The 19,828-nt window shown below is 46.1% G+C and overlaps 1 protein-coding gene across 7 annotated transcripts in view; it reads right to left on the bottom strand.

Annotated features, from left to right (window-relative positions):
- The window catches only part of GALNT18 (polypeptide N-acetylgalactosaminyltransferase 18), a 362,102-nt gene that overhangs the window by 66,647 nt on the left and 275,627 nt on the right, over positions 1-19,828 (bottom strand). For 4 of the 7 annotated variants that reach the window (XR_013404005.1, XM_015114859.3, XM_015114860.3 and 1 more), the window contains one exon: positions 2,673-2,858. The exons of 2 other annotated variants lie outside the window; for them this stretch is intronic. Coding sequence is in view for 4 of the 5 variants with exons in the window: in XM_015114859.3 (XP_014970345.1) it covers positions 2,673-2,858 (186 nt within the window). In the remaining variant the exon portion in view is untranslated. Of the gene's footprint in view, positions 1-2,672; positions 2,879-19,828 lie in introns of all 7 variants that reach the window. One more of the 7 variants, XM_077963393.1, reaches the window with a different exon arrangement.

The following is a 19,828-nucleotide window of genomic DNA, read 5'->3' as shown; positions in this document are numbered from 1 at the left end:
TAGAGATGGGGTTTCACCATGTTGGCCGGGCTGTTCTTGAACTCCTAACCCCAAGTGATCCACCCGCCAAAGTGCTAGCATTACAGGTGTGAGCCACTGCGCCTAGCCTCATTTAAAGATTTTAAGCAGGGCAATGGCATGGTCGTTGTGAGTGTTTCATAGATAACTTTGGGTATTGTAGAGGATAGATTTGAAGGAGATAAAGGCTCAAGCCAGGAAAACCAGCTGAAGCTTGTAGCAGAGAAAAAAACAGGGCCTGAATGCAGACATGAGAGGAGGTTGGGGTGGGAAGGAGGGCTTGTGATTGACTGGGACAGAGCATTGAAAGCGAGGAAGATTGAAGGATGATGTCAGTTTCAAACTCATGTGTCTGGAAGATGGTAGCACCATGAACTGTGACAGAATGAGAACAGGAGCAGATCTGGAGGAAGAAGGTGGGTTTGGCTGGTCAGATTCAGTCTGAGTGCCTATGGGAATGGCCAAGAGGAGATGTCCAGCTGGCAGTTGGAGATGTGAGTCTGAAAGTGAAGGCAGAAGTCAGGGGTAGAGATATTAATTAGGGAGGCAGCATATGGGTGGGAGTCCAATGCAAGAGTAGATGAGATTACCCACGGAGATGGGAAATAATGAGAGCAGTCTGCCAAGGATGGATACCCCAGGAGCATATAAGCACCCAGTGAACGTAAGAGGAGTCCTTGAAGAGTTAGGAATAACTGGAGAGAGATGAGATTCCAGGGTGTGGAATCATGGACCCAAGGAACTACAGAGATTCAAGGAAAAGGTGAAATCCTATAGGTTAAAGACCTTAAAATGTCCCTTAAATTAGGCAATTGGGAGACCCATGTTCACCTTGACAAAGCAGTCTTGATGAAGTATCAGGATATAGCTTGGGAGAAGGATTGGGAGATGAAGAAGTATTGACCTTGTACAAGCTTGATAAGAGGAAGGAGAGGACATTTGGACACAGGGAACAGGAAAGGAAAGAGAATTATTTTAGGAAACACACTGATCCTTTCCTTCTCCACCTAAGGCTTTATCCTGGGCAATTCCACCTCTCACATGTCTTGTGTTCACTTCCCCCTACCCATTTGATTTGAACTACCCACCCTGAGGAGTCACAGACAGACACTGAATTTCATCACTTTTCAGTTATTTTCATTCACTCAGTTCTGTACCACTCACTGGGTTGCTGGGCATTTCAACACCTGTCAGCTGCAAGGGGGAGAGGGCTAGAAGCTTTGCAGCTCTGGGGTACAGAAAGAAGGCAGTAAGAGTATGCTAACTCACCAGTCTAAGCAGAGCCTGGGGACCTGCAATGTCTCACTGGTGAGCTCCTGGGGAGTTTCCAAGTGTTCTTAATATTTTGCCATCACAGACCACCTACCACAGGGCTTGACACCCCATGCAGAATACTGTGATTCAATCCTTACGATGAGTCCAGAAGGTACTGCAATTCCCCGGAAACACTCTTACTGTCAGGAACGCAATCCCGGGCTGGTACATTAGGGTTGGCTACACTCTGGCTGATATTTCTCCACTCCTCATTCTTGCTCCCAACTGCTGAAACCTCACTGATTGTGGGAGTATGCAACCCAATTCAAGAGGGGATCTCCTGCGGTGGTGGTGCGGCTCGAGGTGGGCTAAAAGCTCCCACCCACGAACCAGTCAACTTTCTCAATCATTTAACCAGGGCAACATTAGCTTGGTGTAGAGTTTAGGTAACAGGGCTTTCATATGGACACTTTGAGTGAAGATCAATCATTCCCCCATTAGAGGCTTCCTAAAGGACTCCAAAGGGGATTGCCATGGCCTTGGGAGGAAAGAATGAGGTCATGTAGTTGATAGCTCTGATAGCTCTGTCTCACACAGAATGCAACACAAACAATGAACTCCAGGCCGACAGGCTGGTAAGTGGATTGGAATCGTGTGGCTGGCATCTGTTGGGTTCTCTCAACTCAGTAGTCCAAGGTCATTTCCACATGTTTCACCTTGACACATGGCAGGGCTAAACAAAACTACCAGAGAAACATTGCTTTTTCTCTGGCATTTCCTAAGTACAAGTGACTAGAGGGATAGAGGACAGTGGCAGGCAATGACAAGGCTCTGTGAAGGTTAAACACTGTCTAAAAACTGCCCAGAATAACTCCCATCTCCTAGTGAGGGTCCCTGTAGGTGTGCCCCCATCCCCATCCATGGGGCTCAAGAAATCCGAAAGGCATATGGATCTTTATAACTCTGGTCGAAGGTTCAATGGAGAAGTTTGAATCTCCTCTATAGGAAGATTAGATGTTTTTTGTAAATTTTTGTAGTTACTGGTATATTTGTAATCCAGGACCATGAAACATCTAATGTCAGAGAAGCCGAGGACCTGGGAGCATGAAGAAACTTGAGCTACCTGTCCAACTTTCTCATTTAAAATTAGGACACTAAGATCCAGAAAGAAGTCCTCATCAAGCATGCTCACCAGGGATGGGGGTAGGGGGTTAAGAAATGGTTTAGAGGCTCATGGCCCCTTTTCTTCTGCAAATAATACGTTTTTGGGTTGAGAGTCCATTCTCGCATGGCAAACAGGACTCTGGCTGACCCATAGGAAGAAGGGTTTGGCCCCATATTTTGATTTGTTTTGTTTTCCACCAATCCCCGAGAAACTCGTCCCCACCGGAGATCCCTACCTCCTGGGGTATGTTCCATGCCATGTAGACGTGGCTTTTAAATTCATCCATCCAGACTTCAGCCACCCTGAGAGCGTTCCTGCGGACGTGGGCGGTGAGGTCCTCTGTGTAGGGCTTGTGGGCCCGCTCAATGTGGGCAATCCGTGAGCAGGGCAGGACCTCCACACTCCCGCCACACTGCCACACCTGCAGAAGACATGGAGCCACTCGTCAGAGCCTGCCTGGCTCTGCCTTCCTACACCAGAACTCAGGCAGCCACTTGACATGAGCAGGAAGAAATTCAGCTCCTTCACCTTGACTTCCCAGATCATGAGGGAGTGGGCCATACCTGATTTCTACTCATATAGCAGCAGGATGGCTATGGAGTCATTAAGTCATATCTTGGTTCTTATTGCTATGGATTTGCCAACAACAAAAAAAATGAATACACTTTTTCCCTCCACCTGTGAGCCCTACCCCACCAAAAAAAGAGACCAGACATTTTGTTCCAAAGATCTGGATTCTCCTTGCACTTGGGGAAGAAGTTAACAAAACCCTTGATGATAGTCTGCAGCAGTGCTTGACATAGAGGAACCGGCAAGACTCCCAGCACAGACATCCTCTTCAAATGGACCACATGGGCCTGGACAAGAATTAGTGATCAACACAGAGAAGGGTGTCACCAGACACCCTTCTTCTACTGCATCTTTCCCAGGCTCTGGGTTCTGACTGAATCTGAAGGAGAGCGCTGCAAAGAAGCAAATGATATTAAACTTCTTACCAACCTTGGAGAATAGGAGCTTGATCCTAATGCAATTAGATTTTGAAAGATAAACCTTGCATTCTAAGTGTTAATGGGCAGCATCTCAAAGCTCTCGCTACAATCTTTCCAGCCACCCTGACCTTTCAACGTTCCTGAACACGTACTCTTTTGTGCTTCTAGGCTTTGGTCCATTCTGCTGGTAATTTTAGAAAGCCCCCTACCCTCAACTCCTTCTTCAGCTGAAAAAATTCACCTCTCAAGACCTTAATCAGGCTGGGCACAGTGGCTCACACCTGTAATCTCAGCACTTTGGGAGGCTAAGGTGGGAGAATCGCTTGAGCCCAGGAGTTTGAGACAAGCCTGGGCAACATAGTGAGATCCTGTCTCTAAAACATTTAAAAAAAATTTTTTTTAGAAGACCTTGATTATACGGCCTCAACATTGTGGAGTCTTTGCTCGATTTTCAGAGTAGAGCCAATTTCTCCTCCTCTGGCCCCCACAGCCCTTGATACCACAACTAACCTGCCTGTAGGTCAGCCTCACTCACTGACGGTGTATTCCTGGAGGGCAAAACCTATATCTCACTCACTCACCTAACAAAAGGCCAAGTACATAGAGGTACTTTGTAAGTACTTGCTGAATAAATAAATGATTGATGCTTCATCAGTCAATCAATCAATGTATAAATGGCTGACATTTACTGAATTTCAGGTGAATCTGAAATACCTGGTTAGAGCTGACAAATGTGGCTTCTGAGGGAAAGTAATTGAGATATCCTGGTAGACGGTACATATTACTTGCCAGATACTGTCAACATCACCATGAACTTGGTAGATGAAGTTCAGATATATAACATGTACCTATCAACAACAATAAGTCTGAGATAAAGCCAGATTTGGATTTGGCTTATTTTCCCTGTGTTAGTTAAGAAGGGAATGCCTTCCCTTTCAGCCATCCTGTCACACCAGTTGGCCCCTATAGGTTCTAGGCTGTTGGAGTTGGAAGGTGGCTTACTGATTTATCACTGACTTTAGCTTGTTTTGCCTTGAGTGTATAACTTAGGACCAATAGAAAGGAAACTAACATCCTCACTGAGCGTCTCCTATGTGCCAGGCACTGGACTGTATATTCAGGAAGGCAGCAAAACATGGTGGGTGGCTTATAAGCAGGGCTGGCCATGAGACTACTCAGGTTCACATCCTGGCTCTGCTCTATGCCTGCTATGTGACCTTGGGCAAGCCACTTGATCTCATTGTGCTTCTGTTTCCTCCTCTCCATGGGGATCACGAGTACCTATCTCAGAAGGTCACTGAGAAAATTAAAGCAATGACATGCAACATGCTTAAAAAAAGTGCCTGGTGCATAATAAGCACGTGATCATTCTTAGCTATTACTATCAAGCTGAACAGCAGAATCTTTATGATCACCCTGTGAGGCAGTTATTATGCCCAATTCCAAGTGAGAAAGTGGAAACTAAAGAATGTCCCTTGCCAGTCACAGTGGCTCACGCATGTAATCCCACCAATTTGGGATGCTGAGGTGGGTGGATCACTTCAGCTCAGGAGTTTGAGACCAGCTTGGGTAACATGGTGAGACCCCATCTCTGCTGAAAATTTCAAAAAAAGAGCCGGGCATGGTGGCACGTGCCTGTAGTCCCAGCAACTTGGAGGGTTGAGGCAGGAGGATCGCTTGAGCCCAGGAGGTGGAAGCTGCAGTGAGCCCTGATCTTGTCACACTGCACTCCAGGCTAGGCAACAGAGTGAGACCCTGTCTCAAAAAATAAAAAAATTAAAAAATAGTAAAAGAGGAAGGTCCCTTGCTCAAGAACACACAGCTGATATTTAAGACAGAAGGATCTGTCTGATCCCAAAGAAGCTCAGTGAAGAGCCAACACTTCCCCATGATGAGCCAGCTTTGAAAGGAGCTCCCACATCCAGGAATGGTTCTGAGGATCACAAGAGGGTGGCGGTGAAGGCCCCAGGCTGTGAGCCTCCATTCCCAAGACCTGTACATTCTGGGGACTGTGCTGATTTCCAGTTCACTTTGCTCAGGTTCTCTATGAAAGCCTGTGAATCCCATGAAGAAGTTATTGACAACACAAAGAGTCAGGGTAATGATTCTTTTTGTGACTGGAACAGAGGCTATTGCTTGACATATTTCAACAGTACAACACAGAGCATGAGTCATAACAAAACTCTTTTATTACAAGACCTGCTTCTTAAAGGGTCGGTTCACCTTAAGGGTGATTTCACCTTAGAGTGGGCACATCTGCCATCATTCTAATCAGAATGGTGGTGAGGCCCCTCCCATCGTGCCTTTAGACACAGTATGAGGAGCGGCATGACTGTCTAGCACCTGAATTCACTCCCCTCTTCCCACCCCTGCAGCCACCTCCCTTGTCCAGGCCATCGTCATCATCTCTCATTTGGACTCTGCCACAGACTCCAAACACCTGACCTCCCTCTTCCTATATTCCTTCTCCAAGCTCTTCTCCACTCAGCAGCTGGAGTGACTGAAGGTGTAAGCTGGACCACTCCCTCTCCTGCACCATGCGCCTGGCACAGCCCCTGATCTGGGCTTGCCCCCCACCACCCCTCCAGCCCTGACCTTGTGCTCCCCAATACACTCTATGCTGCAGCCTCTATGCTGTAGCCACACTATTTTTTTTACTTTCTCTCATGTGGTTTTTCTTCCCCTCACCTCAGACTTCTGCACATGCGATGACATACCGAACCCTGCCTGCCTCCCTGACTCATCCTCCAAGCCTCAGTTCACTATCACTTTGCTGCGTCCACTTCCGCTAGGTTCGCCTGGTGTGCTGTGTGGTCCTGCTTTGTTCCCTGATCTAACGCCATTACAATTGCTTGTTTAATCACCTCCTTCCCTCTTGCAAAATGTTCTCAAGCTTGTCACCAAATTCTCCCTTAGACACGTGCTAAATGGTGCTCAGAAGAGATCCTGGGTTTCCAGGGGAGGTGGGGCATCTGGGCCAGGTTGGAGTAGCATGTCGCACTTGAAAGCACAGCTTTGGAGTCTGTGGGAACTGGATTAACATGTGTCCTCTGCCACCTGCTGCTGTGTCACCTTTGGCAGGTTACTTCCCTCCCAAGCCTCAATTCTACCCTGCGGGTGAGGGGATGCAGTGTGGGTAAGTGTTTAACATTGAGCCTACCTCAGTGTGAGCACTACGTGGATGGTGGTCAAGGAAGCATAGACACCCTGGACATGGGGACAGGCCATCTGGGCCAGCTCTGGCGTCACTGAGTGCTTGTGGAGTGGTGTTGGGCTACGTAACCTCTTGTCTAACAAACATCCATGACAATGGGTACCACACCAGGCTGTGGACTCAGGAAGCCCCTGCTGAAGTGCTCAGGATACTGGAAGCCCTCAGTCTGTGTGTGTGTGCCTATTATTATTTCATAATAATTTAATAATTATTACATTGCTGCTATTTTGACTGTCCTGTACACCTACCTTTGGGGAGCAAACAGGCCACAGAAGACAGGGTTCCTCCCAAATGCCCAGCCCAGCAGAGGGGTGCACAAGGCTCCCTTCTCAGAGACAGGCAGCACTGGTCAACATCTCCAGTCTCCTCCCTTCTATGAAAGGGCACTCATCTATGGAGAGGGTATGCCTTGGCCACGGCATTTGGGTTCTTGGCAGCATCTGGGCTTTGCAGCAGAAGATGGGGACTCAGCATGTTTACCCCGCCACTTCTGAACCCTGCCCAATGGCACTGAAGCATACAAGAGAAAGCCTGTACTGGCCGACCCCTGGGTGATAAGTGGCTCCAGTGACCAATGGCTTGACCCAAGAGAGAATTCCAAAAGTCACACCCACAGCTCATCTCAGAGACCCTCTGGGGTGGTAGACAAAGGATAGGAAAGGAAGTCACTGGCATTTGGACCTCATGGAGAATGACATCATGGAGCTTCTATGGAGCTCCATGGGAGGGGCAGGGGATAAGGAAGGGAGAGAAAGCAAGCTGGGCCTGGCACATTAAATGTCCAATTCGCAATTGGCACGATAGAGCAAGCCCCAAACCAGAGGGAGCATATACACAGGAAGGCCTGTGCTGGGGAAGCAGGGCAGCTGGACAGGGGATGAGGTATGGTTACAGGGATGGCTTGGCATTGTGAGCTCTGGTGGGTAGAGATGCCTAGGGGAGAGAGGGCAGGGAGCTGGGTACCAAAGGGGTGCCTGAGAAATGAACACCAAGGGTTGGAAACAGAGAAGGCAGGTGTGGTCATGGGGAACAGGGCACAGGAAGTAACAACCAAGATGTAGACCCTATTTTCCACATACGATGGCTGAGGGCATGTGGCGAGGGCAGGCACTGGGCATACCTGACGGGACATCAACACAAGGCTGGGTCCTGAGGCTTCTGACGGGCACTGAGCAACACGTTTCTTGACCACACTAAGTTTTTTCCTGTCTATGTGCCTTTGCACCTGCTATTGCACATCCTAAATAATTTCTCCTCCACTTACAACCCAGCTCAGATACTACCTCTTTTGATCTGCCCAGTGTAAATTAGATCCCTCTGAATACCTTTAGTGCCCTGCCTTTTTCTTCATAACACTTACTCAAAATACTTTTACTTCTGTATTTATTCTTTAAATGTCTGTCTCCCTTCACTGGACTATAAGTGCCATGGAAACAAGAGTGTGTCTATGTGTTTACCACTGTATACATCAGCACCTGCCACTTAGTCTATATTCAATAACTATTATTTGAATGAGTGAATTCAGGAATCTGAGAGTCCTGGGCTTTCACTGACTATAGAGGCATGGTTTTAACTAGCTCAGCGGGATGCCCTAATAAAGGCCATAAACATAAAATGTGGCTGGATTTTACTGAATACAATGACTTTCTTCAAACTCAAGTGGTTTTTCAGCAAAGCTCTTGACATTTAAGTGCATACTGCTGCAACCAAAGAGAGTTACTTGGGCTGCAGAGCTTAAATTAATGTCGTAAAACCTAGGAAGTCATCAAATGAGCACAGGCAATAGCAGGCAGCTTGCTCTTGTGGAACCATGAACTCACTAGAGAGAAAGCCTCCAACCTCACAAAATCTCGGATATGCCTACAGAGGAGCTGCTGGGACCACCTCCCACATGTGGCCAAGAGCCTAAAGTGGATTATAGAGAGCAGTTACCCAGGGCAGAGCAAAATCACACTCACCACCGGCCCTTCCCAGAAAACCCTAGTCCTGTTATCACTTCTGAAGAGACTTAAAACACCCACCCAGAACTACAAGACAGCATGTAGGTCTTAGGGGCTGGTGGAAAGGATTTGAATCCTGGCTCTGTCATATATTAGCCTTTGACTTGGACCTGTCTTTGGATGTCAGCTTTTTCTTGGAAATAATGATTCCCCAGGTTTAAAAGAGATGCTGTATATGACAAACTCCCACAAGCAAAGACAGGCATGTAGTGGGTTCTCAGGGAGGCTCAGATCACTTTCTCTTCCCACGTTGAGGGGTCACTGGTACAAGGTCAGGGTTACATGTTGTATTGGCCACTCACACAAACAAGCCTCCTGCTCCCAAGCCTCAATTTCCCCCAGCTGCCAAATGGGGCAGCTGGACTCAATGATGTCTTAGAGCCCTTCTACTTTTTGCATTCTGTGATTTTGCATTTTCTAGCTAGTGCCTCAAATGAGGCCCAGTACTTGAGACACACCTGAGAGTTGTAAATTGGGTTAAAATAGGGACACACAGTAGACAAAGCAATGGGATGTAGTTTGATCATCTCTTCTACTCCAAGACTCACGACTGCTCCACAGTCTATGACAGGGATGGCAAATGAGTTTATACTCCTGTGTGAAATCAATTTGCTTATTAATATCCTTCTGAAGCACTGTGTTGGGAAGAATTCTGAGGCTGTCTCCAGTCTCAGTGGAGAAGCATGCCACCATTTATTCATTACGGTTACCATGGGTAAGGGACTGGGGTTGGTGGCACTTCAGCCTTGTACTTCATAGCCACATCCACAAGAGTAGATCCCAGATACTCTCCAGCTTTTATCTTCTTATGACTTTTAATGAGCTCTTTGCTCTTGGCAAACTGTTCCCACTGTTCTCTTAGCCCAGAAAGCCTCCTTCCTGTGCTCCACATCCATCCAAAGTCGGCCTGGCCCAGCTCCTCCAAACTCTTGGAACTCATGACTTGTACGACTCATGTGGTCCTTATTTCTGAGCTCATGTGGTTAATGATCTTTTTAAGTGTAACTGTCTCGCCTAACTTGGCTGCAAAAGCAGAGACAAGAGTGAAAAGCCAAAACCAGCAGGCTACGGGGAGGAAGGCGAGGTGGATGCAGGCTGAGGCAGAGGCCTGGGGAGAGTTGGCAGAAGACCAGAAAGTCACTCACAGAGTGGCTGAACAGTCAGAGATGTAGGCAAACAATAGGGCCGGGCAGGACACTGGCGCTCCAGGTATCCTCCAATTTTGTACTCTGGGCATTTCACTCACCTCACTCTATCCTGGCTCTGCATGGGAATAAGAAAGGGAAGAGAGGGCCAGGCATGGTGGCTCATGCCTGTAATTCTAGCACTTTGGGGGGCCAAGGCAGGTGGATTACCTGAGGTCAGGAGTTCGAGACCAGCCTGGCCAACATGGTGAAATCCCACCTCCACTAAAATACAAAGTTTTAGCTGGGTGTGGTGGCGAGCGCCTGTAATCCCAGTTACTCGGGAGGCTCAGGCAGGAGAATCGCTTGAACCCAGGAGGTGGAGGTTGCAGTGAGCCAAGATCGCGCCATTGCACTCCAGCGTGGGTGACAAGAGCGAGACTTCATCTCAAAAAAAACAAAAAACAAAAAAAACAAAAAAAACAACAAAATGGGAAGAGAGGTCAAATCTGGACAAGGCCAACACAAAAGCCAGAGGCAACCAGCAAGTCAGGGTCAGGGCATACAACAGAGCAGCCAGGATGTAGACAATGTCAGTGTGGAGATAACCTCCCTCCAAAATATCTCACTCCCACGCTGGCAACCTTTAGTCTCCAGATAAGAGCACACTCCTTAACATGGTTTGTAAGACCTCTCAAAACTGGCCCTGCCTATGTCCCACAGCCTCATCTCTCATGCTACCTAGTTATGTCCAGTTATGCCATGGACATAGGTAGATCACATTCTTGGGTTTCTGTCTCCTCTTCCTGATATTCTCTTTACTGGAAATTCCCATGCCCCAACCACGTATACACTAATATCCCTTGCTAATTCCCACCTACCTTCCCTGGCTGCCCTAGTTTTGGCTAATGCCTTGGCTATGTATTCCTATATCACCTGTAAGTCCTCTTGTACAGTCTGTGTGATAACTGTGTGTGTGTGTGCAGCTTAAAGACACATAGTACAACATACAACTGTTGACCTGCCACCCCCCCCTTAAGAAGCAATGCTTTGCCAGTGCCTTAGAAACCTCTGTGTGCTTCTCCTTACCCCCCGAGGTAACCCATTATCCTGGATTTTGTTAATAATTTCCTTGCCATAAACCTACTCTGCACATTGTTTAGTTCTGCCTGTTTGCGAACGCTATATAAATGGAACCAGATTGCATGCATCGTGCAACTTGCTTCTTGCTTCATTTATTTTCATCACCATAGTGTTGCATTGTATAAATATGCAGTAATTTATTTATGCTCTCTTTTGTTGGTTGACAGTCTTGTTTCCAGTATTATGGACGGTGCTCCTCGGAACACGCCTGTATGTGTCTCCTGGTGCACGAGAGTGGGCAGGCCTCCATGTATTTATCTCACAGTGAAATTTCCAGAGTACAGGTTGTATACACATGTTCAACTTTCCTAGGAAAAGTGACACTGTTCCAAATAACGTGGATCACATTATACTCGCACCAGCACGGATGAGGCTCATATTGCTTCCTATCCTTGCCAACGTTTGACATTGTCCAACTTTTAAATTTTTGCCAATCTGATGGGCATGAAATTCTCCCTCACTGCAGTTTTAATTTGCAACCTCCCCTGTTTACTAGTGAGACAGAGGTTTTTTGTTGTTTACGCACCCACAATACTGAACTCTGAGAGAAGGCGCTTGTCAGCTTTGTCTTCATTAAGACATTTCTGGTGCCTAAACAGGGCTGGCACATAAGAGGTGCTCAAAAAATATAAATTGCACGAATGAAGGAACCAGAGCTGGACTTTATGTCTGCATTATCCCCAGTGCACTTTACTTGGTGCTCTCCCAGGTTTCCCAGGGTACATATTTAGTTATTTTAAAGTGTAAGGGAACATTTAAAAAATCTGTCAATGCTTATTCCTTTCATCAGAGCCTGCAGAAAAACACTCCCTGAGGATATGGTTTCCCAAGCCCTCTTCTTGCAATAAACACTTCCGAAGAGTCCTCTGTGTGGAATTGCTGCTTGGAAAAAAAAAATGATGCTTTTTCTTGGAAGGTGTCCCCGAAGGGGTCTGAACATTTGGGTTAGCCCCAACAAACACTTGAAGCAGTTCCTCTGTTTGGAAGGGATCCCTCATAAGTATCAGAGGCAGCAGGATTCATTGGGCAGAATTCCAAGAGAGACAAGCTGCGCTGGAATGTCTGGAAACTTTCCATGAAGAAAAACTTAAAAGACTGTTTTGCAGGAATCTGGGATTTGCTGAAACAGCTGCTTACCCACAGGAAACCCAGGGTCAAGTTACAGGGGCAACAGTAATGTGTCATTCTCAGCAAACTGGCCCATTGCATACAGGGGGCCTGGCTTTTCCTTGGACCCCAATGCTCTGCCTAGGAGTTCAGGTAAGGACATTCCAGGAGGACTGCTTTGCAAATGTGTGGTCATTGAGACTAGAAGGTATGTTTAATGGTTCTGACCAAGAAGGGCTGATTCGTAGTTACCTCAAATCTCATTATCAGCAAACAGGCCTGATTACTATTGTCCAAACTCAGGCCAGATGAGACTCAAGACAAGTTGGAAAAAGGAAGATGTCAGGCTCTGACATACAGGGGTTGGGAAACTGAGCCAGGAGTACGGTGGTCTCCAAAGGTGTGGCAGAGACCCCTATCGCTCACTGACACCTGGGTGCTCCTCCACATTCCCTGCACCCCTTGCAGTCAGGAGGGTGCAAACTGATGAAATGAGAAAGGACACGGCCTCTGCCACTTCCCGGGCAAGGTGGGTGTCTATCCAGTATGTCTCCTTAGGTGCACTTCTACTCCCCACCCCACCATCTGCTGGATGTTTAAGCCAGGGTGAACTTGAAGTTCAAAGATGATGAACCCACAAGAGAAGCAATCAGAGTCCCCAAGTCACTACTTGGAAAAAAGCTGCCCAGGACAGCCTCCCAGCCAGCCTTCAGGGGACTGTGTAAGCAAAATGGGACATTTCCTGGGTAACCTTTATTTCCAGCAGTTCTGAGAGCTACTGTTTCAGTCTGTGATGTTACCAGAATGTAAGGAGGCAAGGTGACCAAAGAGGCATGGTCCCTGTAGGTACCAGTTGCCAGAGGTTCAATCTACTGTGTGGGGCTCACAGGAGAAAGCTCCAGGCATAGGGACAGATGGAGTGTCTGGAAGGTGACCGCTTCCCAATTCCAGCTGATGAGTCCATTCAAAGCAGGACCCCACTAGAGGCTGAGGATGCAGGGAGCAGATCTAGCCCCAAGGGGTGAGAGAGGGACCTGCAAGGGGCAGGCAGGGCATTAGAACTCCTGCACATCAGGCTGCCATGAGAGTTTGGTTCAAACTCAGAACCAGAGCAGAGGGCAGAAAACCAAGGGTGAAGCTAGCCAGGTGGTAGAGGAAAGGTCCAGGCTTGAAGATGACATACAGCTCCAGATTCCTTGGAAAGCCACAGACAGAAGCCCTGTGGCAACTCCACTTACGCAAGAGGGAGCCAGCTGGTGAGGCCAGGGCTGCAGCCACGCTCTTCAAGCCCTTGTCAGGGGACACAAAATCTAGAAGGAGCTGACCCTCACAGCTTCCTGCTGCACAAGGCTGGGAAGGTGAGCTAGTTCAAGTCCAGGCATATCTATGGAACCAAAACCCCACAGAAGCCCCATACTCAGAGACAGAAGTATTGGCTAGTTCCAAATCAGGGTCCCATTGACACCTGCGCTATCTACTTTACTCATGTCTTTGTTTTGAAATAAGATCTCTGGCCCCCATTGCTGTCACTAGTGCTGCCAGAGAATGACAATGAGCTTAAATGTCACAGGGATTTGGGGAGTAATTTTCTAAAATCCAAATAAAAACCTTCCCATCCCTAATCTGAGAGTGATTTTTATCAGCTAACGGGGCTCATCTATTTACTCAGCATGTTCAGAGCCCTTTTTGGGGGTTAAGTCCCTTTCAATTGCTGTGAGGCACCGTCTCCTTGTGGACGTGCTTGTGCTATCCAGCTGCTATTCAAAGTGCATCTCCTGGACCATGTTTAATTTATACTTTGCTATATGAAGATGAACTGCTTACTCATTAAAAGTATTTCTTTTTTTATGTCTCTAATCAGTGGCTGTTTCTTTCCTCTCTCTGAAGCTTAATCGAATCAGACACAAATTCCACACATATGAATGGCTCATTAGCATGTCCCAGTCAGATTCAAATTGGTTGTCCATACCAGATGCCCCCAAAAGGATGACACTGGCCCAAAGAAGGACTCTTTAAGCCAGTGTCCAAAGGGTGTTGCCATGATAAGCCAGGAGGGTCCTTTTTGAAATCCAGGGTAGATACACTCTGTCATTCCCAGCACCATGGAGCCGTCTGATGACAGGTAATGGATGTGTCATTGAGACGGGGTTGGTGGGAGGCAATGTGGCCAAGCCTGGGAGCAGACATCAGAGGAATGTCTGGTGTCTATGTGTCTGGCTCAACTATCATCCTCACGCTTGGCTCAGTGAGGCCCTTTTATCAAATGATACAAATGAGGCTGAGATGCTGAACATTCTCTCACTCAGAAATGATATTTGTTCTAAAGAGCTTTACCTCTTAATCAAATGAAACTCAAATTATAAACGCTGGTATGCTAGATCTTCTCTTAAAGGATTTGCCCTTTTCATAGACATCAAAATGAATCGTCAGCATGGGCATCATCACTGGTGTCGTCTCTGAAAGTCACCGATAGCAAACTCTCATTTTATACAGATTTACAAAAGAGATCAGCATACTGCAATAGAGTAGAACTGAAGGGAACCTAATCAGGATCTCCCATTACTTCCCAGGTGAGCAAACTGAGGTTCGGGGTCACAGGATAATTTAGAAGCACGGCAAGATATGGATCCAAGAGCCTGCCTTTTGGAAGACAGGAAGTCATTATGGTTCAGAGCATAGCCTCTGGGGCCAAACAGTCTTGGTGTCAAGTCCTACATTTCCCATTTGCTGAAGTGGTGACTTTAGGCAATTCACTTCACCTTCCAACACTTAGTTTCCTTGTCTATGAAATGGAGATAAAAGTGATAAATTCCAAAGACAGTTGTGATAATTAAACGAGGTAATACATAGAGACAGTTTATTTCATCACCTGGAAGAAGTTTAGAACCCCCTAAGTATTAGCTATAATTATTATCACTATAAGATTCCATTGATTGTAAGATTCACTATTGCTATCCCACAGCTTTTCAGGGCAGGATGAAACACACTACATTCCTTCAAGCTCAAGATTTATAAACCCAAGTGCCTACATCTCACCTTCACTCTCATGTGTCTCAGGCATCTCAAGCTTACCATGTCCAAAACAAAGTTCCTGCTTTTCTTCCCTGCCTCCCCATCTGTCCCTTAGTCTTCCCCTCATCCATCTAATAGCCAGAGCCTGTAACCTGTAATTCATCTGTAGCAATGTCTTCTTCCACCCTCTCCACATCCAATACATCAGCAAAAGCAAATAGTTCTACCTCCCAAATATAGCTTGAATTTAATCACTTCTCTCCATCTGCACAGCCAACATCCTGGTCCAAGTCCCTATTATTTTTGTGTGGGCATCTCCATCCAGAGCCTCTTCCCTGGTCTTTCTGTGTTGCCATGTTGCCCTTCAATCTGTATTGCCCTCCAATCCACATTTTAAAATTGTACATCAGAGCATGTCCCTCCTCTGCTTTAATGCAGTTCAGCAGTTATTTACTGAGCACTTACTATGTGCTAATCTTTGTTGTAGGAGATGGGAATCTTATCACAGAACAAAATATAAAAAAATCCCTGACTTTCTGTTACTTACACTGTGTTCTTTCTGTTACAGCACTTCCTATGGACTGAATTGTGTCCCCCTTCCTCAAATCCGTACGCTGAGGCTTGAACTCCCCATGTGACTATATTGGACCGGGGGCATTTAAGGAGGTGATTAAACATGTACAAAAAATTATCAGTAGAATGACCATATGTTCTGGTTTGCCGGGGACAATACTGGTTTATACCTAGTGTTCCACTGTTATTATTAGTAGCACTCCCTTTCACTCTCAAAGCTTCTAGTTTAGACAGTAAATTAAAATTTATTTACTATTTATTATTTATTTATATATGCCAAATGTATAAGGTCCAACCTGATTTTAGAAACACTGAAATCCCGGCCGGGCGCGGTGGCTCAAGCCTGTAATCCCAGCACTTTGGGAGGCCGAGACGGGCGGATCACGAGGTCAGGAGATCGAGACCATCCTGGCCGACACGGTGAAACCCCGTCTCTACTAAAAAATACAGAAAACTAGCCGGGCGAGGTGGCGGGCGCCTGTAGTCCCAGCTACTCGGGAGGCTGAGGCAGGAGAATGGCGTGAACCCGGGAGGCGGAGCTTGCAGTGAGCTGAGATCCGGCCACTGCACTCCAGCCTGGGCGGCAGAGCGAGACTCCGTCTCAAAAAAAAAAAAAAAAAAAAAAAAAGAAACACTGAAATCCCAAATAAGTATCTGACTTAAAATCATGGTCTTACTAATCTTTTCCCTCTCCTAGTCCATGATTTCTCTTTATGACTGCAATCCCAGTGCAGTGAAAATTAAGCAAGTCATCAAGACCCTCACCCTCTGATATGCAGCATTTGAAGCAGACCTGAGGAATAAAATAGAGCACCCCACCATTCGGTGCTCCAAGCCAGGATAGAGACCAGAGCCCTGTCTCTTGAATTTTCCCGAACTAGACAGACAGAGAGAGAGAGAGAGAGAGAGAGAGAGAGAGAGAGAGAGACAGAGAGAGAGAGGACCTAAAGGAGTAAATGGTGTTTCTGGGCCATTTACACCAGGGGTTAACTCTTTATTTTCAGGACTGACTTTATATACAGGTAAGCCTTGTTTTATAGAAAAACTTGTGTGCAGGGGTTATTTCTGGATACCAGACTTTATAGAAAAACTTATGTGCAGGGTTAATTTCTAGACACCAGCACCCACAGCACTAGAAAAAAATGTGCTCACGGGTACCCTGCCCCTTGCATTGCTTTACAAAGCCAAGAACATTTGCATTTGGAGATGCCTCTGACCCCTCCTTCTGCAACTTCAGATTTATGAATATCAGATCTCGTCCAAGGAAAACCACAGCAGTGTCAGAGGAGGAGGAGAAGGAACCCTTGCTCGGTTTGTGGCAGTTCTTCTGAGGAACTGATTCTGGCCTTGCTTGGTGGTCCCCTCCAGGAAAACTAGAGCAGCAATGTAATGGTGGCCAAGAAGCAACCTTCCAGGGTCTGATACAAACCAGCATGCAGACTCAGCTAAAGAAGAACAAAGAACAAAAACAGAAACAAAAGGGAGACAGAAGATGACTCTGGGGAGCTTTAACATACATTGTGAGCTTCCAGGTTTCTTTGGCTTTTGTTTTCGCTTTTTTCCAAAATTCAGGAAATTAAATATTGATACATGACTATTATCAAACCCCCAGTCTCTAATCAAATTTCACCAATTGTCCCAATCAAGGCCTTTATAGCTATTTTTCCCCTTCATCCCAACTTTTTAAGAAGGTAAAAATTTCCTTTAGGTTGACTCCCCAAATCCTTTATCAATCATTACCTCGTTTGTGCATTTTATTAATCTCTCTTTTATACAGCTCCCTCATGGAACGCAATTGAAAACACCTAAGTGTGAAGACCCTTCCTGAGTAAAACTGTTCATGGGCGCTCTCCTTCTGCTCCCCACCATTTCTAGCTAATCGCTTCATTATGTACTTTTTAAATCGCTTTGTTCTGTAGGGATTAATTTTGCACTTATCTTCACTAACCGTAAAACTTTTACAACGTACTGTTAAACTGCGTCTACTCAGCTGCTGGTTTGTAATTGCAAAGAGTCACTCCATGGCTGGCAGGTGTGCTAGGAGATAACATGCAATGGCCACGGAGCTTCCTGCTCCATGTTTTCAGATGCCTTCCTGGAGCCGCTGGGTAAGGGGCAATTGGTTCTGGACTGGCTGCTTGGGGTACCGAAATTTCCTTACATATGGAGATCACCAGCTAGGGAACATCCTCAAATCCCAGATACTTTGGCCTCAGAGGCCTCAGGTTGCTCCGACCTCAAAGGCCTTGGGAATTTCAGACCCTACAGGTCCCAGGAGCAGGTCTATCTACGGCTGACCACCTAGAAGGCAACAAAATTTCAACTACTCTCTCAAGGTCAAGTCTGTACTTTCTCAAGGCTCAGGCACTTGCCCTCTGCCTATAAGCTGGCACTAGATACCCAGTCTTCAAGGAGTCCCTCTGCTTCCCTTTCTGGTCAAATACAATCTCTAAACTCTCCACCTTCCACCAATCTCCACCCACTCCCTCCTTAGCCCTTTGAAATGTCTTCTATCACTCCCCTTTGACTCCAACTATTGCCTCCAAAGCCTTCTTATGGCTCTATCTGGCGCCTTTTCTCCACTTGCTTTCTCAGAGCACAGGCTGTTGGTTTAGAGGCTTTGGACAGAGCTGTGTTTAAATCCAGGCTCCTCCACTTTTTCTCTTGGGACCAGGGCAAGTGCCTTAACTTCTCTGAGCCTCAGTGGTCTCATCTGTAAAATGGTGACAGTAATTCTGGTTTCCTTGATTCTTGGGAGGAGTAAATGACATACAGCATAAAACTCACTAGAATATAAGTTCTATGAGGGCAAACCTAAGTTATCTCATTCATCACTGCATATCCAGTCCTTGGCACAGCATCTAGAATGGTAGGTGCTTCATAAATATTTACTAAATAATTGCACTAAATACAAAATAAACATTCAACAAATGTTAGCTATTATCATTAGTATTCATGTTTGCCTGCCTGTTTGAGTTCTGAAATGCTGCCTTCCCCTAACATCTGTGATTGTCCACCAATACAGCTCCTATCTTTCTGGCTGATTCTTTTCTGTGACTGTGGGATCACACTGTCCCCGCCTCCATCTCCTATGCCCATGTCCAATTCTAAAATCTCTTCTCTTTTCAGAAATGGTCACATAGAGGGCACCTGATCCCACTGTCTTATCTCAAAGTTTTTTCTTTCTTTTTACCTTAGTTATATAGTTTTGACTTTCTGTTGAATCCAGGTATTATATTTCTATCTTAACACCAACTGCATGTTACAAGGAATATAATACATGTTCAGTGTATGAATGGACGGATGAATAATGCAAGCTTTTTGGTTATTTCCACTGTTATTTCTAATGCCAAACTTGCCACATTTTCCCCTCAAACTATCTCAAAGTCCCCTTTAGCCAAAATGGTACCCTCAAACCTCCCATCATCTGAGTTTGAAATATCAATGCCATCTTTGTTGGACCTTAATAACTCATTTATAAGAACTGGGAAAGGCTCAGTCTTGACTTCTAATAATCACTCAACTTATTACAATCCAAAACAATTCTAAGGGAACAGATGGACAATGACCTAGCTAAGGCTTTGGGTCATTGGGAAAATTCCCTTTGGAAGCACAAAGGCCTGCAAGCTTGAAATCTGTTTGGTGTCTTTTGAAATTCTTGGCCTCAGAAGACCACGTAGATGAACACTTACTCCACCATACAACTGTCAGCCGTCTCTAAGCGTTACCCCACCATAGCAGCTGAAGGACAATGCTAAAGGGATTCCAATTCACAACAAAATGATACAAAACAGCGGCAAAGCTCACAGCCCCGATCCACACAACACAAATACATACACACACACACACACACACACACCCCCACCACGCACACAGACATGTTATCCCAAGCTCCCAGGTTATTCTGAACTCCAGCTGGCTTGAGCCAACCATAACATTTAGCAGCAACTAGAAACTAAAATCCAATTTAAGGTGTTTAATTTTCTCTGTCTCCAGGGATGGGAAATAAAAGAATCTGCTTGCAGCTCTTCTGTGAGATGTTGCATCTGGTGGTTTTCTGAGACCTTTTCAGCAGAGCAAAAATGCTGGTCCCCAGACCCCTTTCTCCTCACATCTCTCTAACTGTGTGGGCAAAGATGAGGTTGCTTTACCTGAAACTCTGGTGTCCAATGTTTTTAATTAATTTCCTTATGGCTAGCTGAGAACAGCCATGATACTAACAGTGAGCT

Source organism: Macaca mulatta, chromosome 14 (assembly GCF_049350105.2).
Source record: "Macaca mulatta isolate MMU2019108-1 chromosome 14, T2T-MMU8v2.0, whole genome shotgun sequence".
NCBI lineage: Eukaryota > Metazoa > Chordata > Mammalia > Primates > Cercopithecidae > Macaca > Macaca mulatta.
This window is presented reverse-complemented; position numbering and strand designations above follow the sequence as displayed.